At 44.8% G+C, this 9,396-nt stretch overlaps 2 protein-coding genes across 4 annotated transcripts in view; one reads left to right on the top strand and one right to left on the bottom strand.

Annotated features, from left to right (window-relative positions):
• The window catches only part of LOC131880154 (C-terminal-binding protein-like), a 15,836-nt gene extending 9,605 nt beyond the window's left edge, over positions 1-6,231 (top strand). For all 3 annotated transcript variants that reach the window (XM_059226685.1, XM_059226684.1, XM_059226683.1), the window contains exons 2-8: positions 1,366-1,572; positions 1,703-1,831; positions 1,901-2,123; positions 3,107-3,331; positions 3,918-4,256; positions 5,089-5,250; positions 5,466-6,231. In XM_059226685.1, the coding sequence (XP_059082668.1) occupies positions 1,378-1,572; positions 1,703-1,831; positions 1,901-2,123; positions 3,107-3,331; positions 3,918-4,256; positions 5,089-5,126 (1,149 nt within the window). In that variant the 5' untranslated portion in view covers positions 1,366-1,377 and the 3' untranslated portion in view covers positions 5,127-5,250; positions 5,466-6,231. The remainder of the gene's footprint in view (positions 1-1,365; positions 1,573-1,702; positions 1,832-1,900; positions 2,124-3,106; positions 3,332-3,917; positions 4,257-5,088; positions 5,251-5,465) is intronic.
• A 470-nt stretch (positions 6,232-6,701) lies between these two features.
• On the bottom strand, positions 6,702-8,867 carry LOC131880153 (NADPH:adrenodoxin oxidoreductase, mitochondrial-like). The gene is made up of 2 exons (XM_059226682.1): positions 8,680-8,867; positions 6,702-8,404 (listed from the first exon to the last, which is right to left on the bottom strand). The coding sequence occupies exon 2, from the start codon at positions 8,372-8,374 to the stop codon at positions 6,929-6,931; it is 1,446 nt and encodes a 481-aa protein (XP_059082665.1). The 5' UTR covers positions 8,375-8,404; positions 8,680-8,867; the 3' UTR covers positions 6,702-6,928.
• Between the last annotated feature and the right edge of the window lie 529 nt (positions 8,868-9,396).

Below are 9,396 nucleotides of genomic sequence, written 5' to 3' on the forward strand. Positions count from 1 at the left end.
TCTCTGGCCTTTTCTTTTAGAGCCGAAGGGCCAAAAGTTTGTCTCTCATTTTGAGGGTAGATTGGCTTCCCACCAGCCACACAACCGAGTATTTTTTGAACATTGGGTTTTTGCGTTAAGGGGAAGGGTTAGGATCGCCTATTTCGACAGCGTATGGGCAGATTAGACTGTCGTCATTGCGTAATCAAAGACATGGATTGCGCAAGGCCCTTGAATCTATTTTTGGACCCAGCTAGATGCAATGATGCAATTTGTTCGAGTTTCTTTGGTGCATGGCCAAGACGAAAAGTTGAAGGGCTCATTACTCATGGATTGATTGAATTCATTTCCTTATCCCTAAGAGCTATACTCATATTAATTTTTGGCTTTTCGTGGTGCAGCCAATATGTATTTGTAAAGCTGTCCACCTAAGGTTCCAAAGTCTGGCTAATCCCTGCCTTAATATTCCTCTCGAGGGAAAATACAAAGAGGCAAACTTTTAATTACCCAACCGGCTCCACTGGCCTCGACCAAGAAAAGTCAAAAGTTTCCAGGAAAGCCCTAAGTAGTAGTGATAGTAGAAGATGGAGCCATTTTTCGTGTCACCTACCTTTTTTCAAGACGGTACAACAGCAAAACATCACATCACGTCTTCTGTTTTGTTACAATAACAAGACCTCGAAAGGAAAGGATAATTTCAGAATTGCGGACAGGAAAGGTCCAAATTTCGGGTTAGGGAGCAAAAGTTGGTTGTTTTTGGAGACCGGCATCAAAACTTGGTTATCGCTCTCTTTGTTATTGTTGTGGCGAGAACCGAAAGAGCGACGGGGAAAAATGGAATTCCGGGGGAAAATACTCGTATCAGTGGTTCCCGTTCGCTCTTCTCTCTCACTATTTGGTCTTCGCACTACTGGAGCGAAGTTTTTCCATCCATTTTTTTGTTTAGCACGTGGGTCCAGAAGTTCCTGGTTCCATCGTAGTCTGTCTCCAGCCACTCTTTTCGGCCTTCTTCTTAACATCAGCGAAGACAAGAAACATTAGGGAAAACTTTTCCTCCCTGTCTCGCTATCTCGGTCCCAGCCAGAACTTTTTTACACTGCTTTCCATGGAAAAATAAATTTGTGTTCGGATCAAAGTTTTTTTTTCTCCTCTGTTGGACTCCCAAGTCCGGATTGGACAAGAAGAATAGAGGCCACCTTCATATTTTGCTTTAGTACACCTGGGCTAGAAATTACATTGAGCAATTAAACCCTTCAGCCAACGAAAATGCGTCATGCCATGAGAGAGGAAATTCCTTCAACGATTCGAGCATCCTCTACAATGTTTTGCAGAGCGGAAGTTATACGATTTTCAAGTCAATCTTTCTCTCTCTCTTTTGTGGTATAGGGTGCATTCAAAATGTTGCCCAACATGAAACGACCGCGAATGGACGGGGCCTCCATTCGAGGGCCTATCCCCAATGGACCCATGCACAGCAGACCTTTGGTGGCGTTGCTCGATGGCCGCGATTGCTCAGTTGAGATGCCGATCTTAAAAGATGTCGCCACCGTCGCGTTTTGTGATGCTCAATCTACGTCAGAGATCCATGAGAAGGTGAGCGAATTCTTTAGTAATTATTATTACTATCGTCACTATTATGCAACCCTGGTTGCTGGTTTCGCCCTGGTTTAAGTCAAATAAAAAATGAATGAGGCTGACTCATTTGATGCGTTTCCTGTTCCAGGTTTTAAACGAAGCGGTAGGTGCTTTGATGTGGCACACAATCAATCTCACCAAAGAAGACCTTGAAAAGTTCAAAAACCTTCGCATCGTTGTCCGAATTGGGAGTGGCGTTGATAACGTCGATGTGAAAGTAAGTGCATTCGAACCAACCGGAATAGACCATGCGTGCCTAACTCGAATTCAATTGTTTTGTTTACAGGCAGCCGGTGAATTGGGTATTGCCGTGTGCAACGTTCCAGGTTATGGGGTGGAGGAGGTGGCCGACACCACCCTATGTCTCATCCTCAATTTGTATAGGCGAACATATTGGCTAGCCAACATGGTGAAAGAAGGCAAAAAGATCACAGGCCCCGAACAGCTCAAAGAGGCCGCTTTCGGATGCGCCCGAATCCGTGGAGACACCCTGGGCATTGTCGGTTTAGGTAGGCCCAACTCTACAACCTGTTTCTGATTCTACGTAAATGATATTGGCATTAGGGCATGGATTATGATCTATGAAACTATTGGACTTGACGCCTTGTGATCAAGATGAATGAAGCCGATGGTAGATTCGTATAGAGGACTGAGAGATCAGGAGAAGATCTTGATGAGTAAAGAAGTCGGACTGAACTAAAGCAGCTCGAAGAAACTTGTCCGAAACTTACTTTGAGGAGAAGACCTTATCTGCGGCTCCCATAGTTGGTCATGGCTTTGAAATATGCACGGGCTCGGCGAGTTTCGGCGAGTTTGGAAACTTTGTCTTTGTCGTATCGCTCCTCCCGAACTCAAGTCTGATCAATTCCTTTGGAAAGCTATGATTGGCTAACTTGGTCTTGGCTTACATCTCTCCTGAAAGTTTTGATCATCGCAATCAAAACTTGGGAAGCGATATTGTGTTCGCAACTTTTGCTCACGGTCTTGAGCGATGTCAAAGAAAACGGTTTTAGTGTCACATTTCATCAAGTTACAGCCTCTGCTTTGAGTCGTAAGGATTGATAAATTTCTGAATTGGCTGGTATTCGAGCCATTCTCACTTTGCTCGTTGCATACTGTATAGATTTGTCGAAGACAACAGGGAACCGAATTCCCTTGACAAGATCGTAGATTTTCAATGTACTCATGCGAGAAATCCCGAATGCTCTTACTGCAATCTGAACAAAGATTTTTCACTTCATATTTTTTGCTTCTTTTCTGTCAAGTGTTTTGTTTGAATTTGATTTCTTTCCCCGCCCACCAAAAAAGTCTTTCTTATCCGTACGTATGTTTGCGGATCTAACTGACAAACTTGTCGAGCATCAAAACTGTTTCAAAAATCCCAGAAGAGGTGGAATATTCTTGCGGAAAAAAAAACTTTTTTGACAGCTCTTCTCTGTCGCCGTTGCAACCAAAATCTGTGTGGTATTAAAATTCTCTGTTTCCTTTACAGGTCGCATTGGTTCAGCTGTGGCCTTGAGAGCGAAAGCCTTTGGTTTCAACGTGATCTTTTATGACCCATATCTTCCGGATGGCATTGAAAAATCTTTTGGGTTGGAACGCGTGTACACTCTCCAGGATCTCTTGTTCAAATCCGATTGTGTGTCGCTCCACTGCACATTAAACGAACACAACCACCATCTGATAAACGAGTACACCATCAAACAGATGCGACCAGGTAAGGAGAGCACGTCAAACACGTGATACATGGAAACACATGCGGCGAGATTGTATGAACACAGGGGATTTCGAGATTTACCCTCTGGTCCTGAGTATTTCTCTATTTTAAATGCACCTCAGATCCTTGATGAGTCATAGATGTCTAGAAAGTGGACCCCTCACGTTGGGCTGACCTCTCTTTTGGTTGGCAAGTTAGAATAATGAACCAGTTAGCAATCCATTTTAGTGCAGTTCAGTCAACTGAACGGTTTGGGTCTAGATACGCATAGATGAGTGTATTGGATGTGCCTGATAATGTAAAAGGCTTAGCCCCATTCATATCGATGTATTTATGTTTCTGTTGAGAGAGTTATTCCTGTTGATTCTCAGAAATGCCATAGGATGCACCGAATTCCACTAGTTTCTTTCACGATGAATCTTCAGAAGCTCTTTGTACTTCTCTCTTTCGGTGGGAATCCCCTTCGATATGAAGCATATAAATCCGCCACTTCCCCTAATTTGTTTTCGCAACATAGTAACCAAGGATTAATTTAAGATGTCCGAAAAGCTCGCCCTCTAACCAAAAACACCGGATTTCTTTGTAGGTGCATTTCTGGTCAACACTGCTCGAGGTGGTCTAGTGGACGAGGCTGCGTTGGCCATGGCTTTGAAGGACAATCGGATTCGAGCAGCCGCCTTGGATGTGCACGAAAACGAGCCCTACAACATTATGACCTCGGCGTCGCCTCTGAAAGAGGCTCCTAACCTTATTGTGACACCCCACGCGGCCTTTTACTCAGAGGCAGCCGCCATTGAGCTGCGCGAAATGGCTGCGTCCGAAATCCGACGTGCAATCGTAGGCAGAATCCCGGACACATTGAGGAACTGTGTCAACAAGGAATATTTCGCATCCTCCGCCGCCTCCTACGGTGGACCCACACCGGGTAATATTTGATTTCATGTCTTAGATTGACCTCCACCATCACAAACTTGGCTGTTCCCATTATGTACGGGAGGGAGAAAGAAAGGAGCGATGGGAATGTGTAAATATTGGCGGCTGAAATGTTCTGTACGGATAACAAGTGATAGCGGTGGGAGGTGCATCCGGCTTTCGGATGGTCCATCATGCACTGCGTAATCCCATAAGACGACAACAACTTCATTAGNAAGGAATATTTCGCATCCTCCGCCGCCTCCTACGGTGGACCCACACCGGGTAATATTTGATTTCATGTCTTAGATTGACCTCCACCATCACAAACTCGGCTGTTCCCATTATGTACGGGAGGGAGAAAGAAAGGAGCGATGGGAATGTGTAAATATTGGCGGCTGAAATGTTCTGTACAGATAACAAGTGATAGCGGTGGGAGGTGCATCCGGCTTTCGGATTGTCCATCATGCACTGCGTAATCCCATAAGACGGCAACAACTTCATTAGCTTGGGTATCTGTTGGGATTGATTCATGAACGAAATTTAGAACTTTTGAGCATTTGGCTTACCGTCTCTCTGAATGAATGACCTTCATGGCACCCCATCCCTCTCGTCTTTTACGCTCTATTTTCATTGATTTTGGTTCCATCCCCCATCTTTTTGCATGCGAAGGGGTGGGATAACTTTTGATCGCGATTAGTAGAACTTGTTTCTATCTTTGGTTGACTTGAGTTCAAACTATTACTACAACTACTACTACTACTACTACTACCGTTTCTTGTATTGAGTTGAGTTTCCTTGAGGCATATTTATTGATTTCCACCCTGATCTTCTCAACCCGGCAGCTCTCTCCGCGCCCAACACGCCCTCCACCTCAATCTGAAGAAGCCACACATTGAAAAGAGCAAAAAATTATTAAGAGCCTAACACATGAAGCTGATTGGGAGGAGCAGGAGATGAAGGAGCAAAACCCAGAGTGGCACAGTCAGCCCATCAAATCACCAAAGGTGGGTATTCTTTACCGCACGGTGCACGGCGCACGCCCTTCGCCTTACGCCCTCCAATTAGCAATAATGCAATCTCAGATCAACGAAGCTTGTTTTCCTGCTTGCATGCATGATGCCATTTGTGTAAACGAAATGGTTCCTCATTGTATATTTGGACCACCTCAATTGCCACGAAAGTCCGTAGTGAATTTGTGGTCTTCCTTTCTCTCTTGCAGCCATTCCAGTTGACCGAGATCGGCGGAGTAGTGAACCGCCCCCACCGCCCATGGAGGCTTGAACGATCCATTGGATCCTTATCGTGCGTGCGCTCCGTCAACCCGACACCCTCTCTGTCTCTCTCGTCCCTAGTGATACAAAATGAATGGAGATCTCAACTGAAGACATCATTGACTTCAACCACTACTACTACTATTACTACGACAACAACAACAATACTTCTACTATTGCTACTACTTGTTTTTCGTCTATATTGTGCATGTGACGCCCTTCGCAATTTCCCCTCTGTTGACGACAAATCCAACCCACCCACCATCATCTCTTCATGAACGTATTCTGCTCTTGAATCAAGTACAAATCCCCCACCCTAAGTTATAAGACCGCCGCAATCCAAGAAAAGTGTTTATTTTATCATGATCTTGAATTGACAAGATGTCCCTTTCCGCGTTTAAAAAGCAACAACACCTCGGTTTCTGGTTGGGCCCTCTCTGCCTAAAACGATGTGAACTTCGTATTGTTGTTCTTCGATGTAAAACGATCGTTGACGAAGTTTAACTAACGAACTCTCGATACCAATCAAACTCGTGCTCGTCATCAATGTTAACAATGAGCTAAACCTTTAGAAAGCTGTTCCTATTTTTGTGCCAGATGCGCATCAATACATGCTTGAGTGGCATCCTATTTGAGAATAATAATAATAAACAAGTACCACGACCCCTACTAAAACAAGGACGCATTGAAAAATAAAAGTTTTAAACATCCGAAGATTTCGAACAATGTTTTATTGCTAGGCACGCTGGAACAAGTCGGGTATGTTAATATGACACGATAGCTAGTCGCAAATTGCCATTTCTGTGCGACCAAAGCCGCTTTTATTGAGTTAAATGTCATTTTTCACTTATGACAACATTGCAAAGGGAGTGAAAACAAAGTGTCTGAAAGATGACTCATTTAGAGGAAAACAAAAATTTGTAGGCACTGGATTTTATTCTATAAGAGACCATGACAATATCTCTGTCACGTCTAGTCCATTAAGGGTTTGTTTACTTGTTTAGTACCGAAAGAAATATCAAAGATCTAGATCAAACGAAACAAACTAGCCCCTCTATTTAGTTTTCACAACAATTCCTTTGGAATAAGGTCTAGTATTTATCAAAATTATTTTTGGAGCAATTCATCAAATAAAAATAGGTGGTAATGCTAAAGGTTGAAAAACCCAATTGTCAACAAGGATGAACGCGTGTTTTGAAGATGTATTTCAAACATTTAGGTGTTTTAGGCAATTCATTATGATTTTATTGCTGAGGGCTCATCCGAAATTCAAATAATCGTAATGCCGTCAACATTTCCCGTCTTCTCATACGCCCTTGTTGAGAAGCATAAATCCATCTGGACAAATTCATAATTTGACACCCACTTTCAGCTACGATTCGGTCGAGACAGATTCAAGCCAATCCGGTTATTAAGGCTTCTTCACAACAGAAATTAGTGATTGAACCTCCGTGATTTTCTCTCGAGGTTTTCCCTTAGAAGCACCCCATAGTTTCTCCGTCTCGTCGATTTTTTCCCAATCCACAAAGTTGACTACCTTAACTTGTCGCTGGTCCAGAAGAGTCCTCAGCTCCTCTGTTCTGTTCGCTTGCACTGAAATATGATCGAGTTTCAAGTCCTCCAAGATCTGAGCACCCACGCGGTAAGACTCGTTCATGGTATCCACGATAACACCTTTGGGGCCCGTGGCCAACCAACCTGAGCAATAAAGGCCTGGTTCATCGGGCACCTTCCCATTCACGTTGGGAATGACTCCTCGTTGTTCATCGAAAGGGATCCCTTCTTCCACTTTGACACTCTTATAACCGATACTTTTGAGAACCAGGCCGCACTCGAGGGTTTCCACTTCTCCCGTCGACACCACTGCTTGATCTTCAGTGAGATTGGGCCCATCCAAGCGATTCACCCCTAACTGAACACCCGATACGCTCGAGTCTGACCCTAAAATGGCCAATGGACTGCGCAGTAATCGAAGTTCCCAAGACTTTGGGGGGGCAGGGCCCCACAGTTTCAACTGCTTTTCAGTGGGAGGGGTTAGGGCCGTTTTCAGCATGAGCTCCGTTAGCCTCTTTCGAGGTCGCTTCAACAGAGGAGCGACACTCTGGAAAGGTCGAAAATCGTCCGGATTGAATACCGCTGAACAGCCTTCGAGATTGACCATTTCCCGGAGTTCTTTGATAGTGAAAGACACTTGCAAAGGCCCCCGTCGACCAATTACAAACACTCTTTTGATCCGACTTTGCGATAGTTGAGCCAAGGCCGCGTCCGTGATGTCGGTCTGCCTTAAGGTATCAATGGGCGTGAGCAGGACTCGAGCCACGTCCAAGGCCACATTGCCAATACCAATCACAGCCGCGTCTTCAACGTCCAAATTCATGGCCAAGGCCGCATCTTCCGGAAGCCCGTTATAAAACCCAACGAAACTGCGGGCCGAGATCACGTTAGACAGCTCTTCTCCGGGGACGCCCAATTTTCGATCTTGAGCCGCACCATAGGACAGAATCACGATATCGTAGAGCTGCCGCAATTCCCGTACTTTGACGTCGACACCCACGTGGAGATTGCCGTAGAATTGGACTCGTGGGTTTTTGGCAATTTTCGTGAAAGTATGGTCCACATTTTTGACCTCGGGATGATCGGGCGCCACGCCAAATCGGACTAAACCAAAGGGTACGGGTAGGCGTTCCAACAGATCCACCCGCAATTGAGGTGGGCCATGATTGAGCAAATGCTGAGCGGTATAGAAACCCGCCGGACCCGAACCCACCACACAAACTCGAGGGGCGGGGCCTTCCGTAGAGGTGTAACGCCGAAAACTGGCCCAAGAGAATGAAGGGCGAAGGCAGGGGCGGAACATACTGTCGATCCAGACAGTATTTCCAACAATCTAGGAATACAATGGACAAAAGAGCATGCACAGTTAAAGCGATCTTGGATGGAAAGGATGGGAGCCACTGCCACGACCTAACTAACTTACTACCTATCTAGCTAACTAGCTATCCAGCTATCTAGCTGCAGCCCGATGGGGCTGTTTGTTATCAGGTCATATGAAGTTCTCATGGGATTTGACAGTTCGACTCATATCGTGAAGATTGAAGAATAATGGCCAAATATCACGACGGTCAATCAACCTTCATGATAAATACATAATCATAAATTCACCTGATTGAATTTTTAAGTTGAAACACCAGCGTGGGCGTTTAATGAGGATCTGCTGTTTAGGCCCGGGTCCAAGCCATTTCACGGAGAAGCCATTCGCCCATTGGCTCGGCCGTAGATAAGAAAGACACTCAGTTGTTGGTTGATCCTTGATCTCAGTGTTGTTATCGTATTTCTGATACACTCAACAAACCCATCAGCGTGACTATCTGTTCAATGAGACGCAGGTCAGATATTCTGAATTTCCATAATTATCGCCAGTGGAAAATGATCGATGAACCCGCCATTGGCACTTTTCGAAATATCTTGATTGGACGATCAATAGAAACTGGCTGTCCTTTCAAGTTGATGGGTCTTTTTAATGCCAAGGGTTATCCCTCCTAAACACTGCCTATGGAGTTATTTTGAAGTCACTTTGGGTCGTTCTATGTGAGAACGGGATGATCCGCGGCGCTCCATTTCCATTTTTAGTACATCATTGTCCAAATCAAAAATATGCCCAGACCAATGGCCAAATCGTTCCAAAACACAATCAGATGAAGGAGCTGTGGTCTTTATTGGCAATGTGGAATTATCACGCTGGAGCAAAATTATAGGGTGGAAGTCGGTCCCAACAATTTGGTAGACGGGAGGCTAAGGCTTGAATAACAAAGTAGGTTGCGTGAAACGGGCCATCCCAAATATTTTTAAACCTTATTTATGAGGTTTATCCCACCCATG

Source organism: Tigriopus californicus, chromosome 5 (assembly GCF_007210705.1).
Source record: "Tigriopus californicus strain San Diego chromosome 5, Tcal_SD_v2.1, whole genome shotgun sequence".
NCBI classification, from domain to species: domain Eukaryota; kingdom Metazoa; phylum Arthropoda; class Copepoda; order Harpacticoida; family Harpacticidae; genus Tigriopus; species Tigriopus californicus.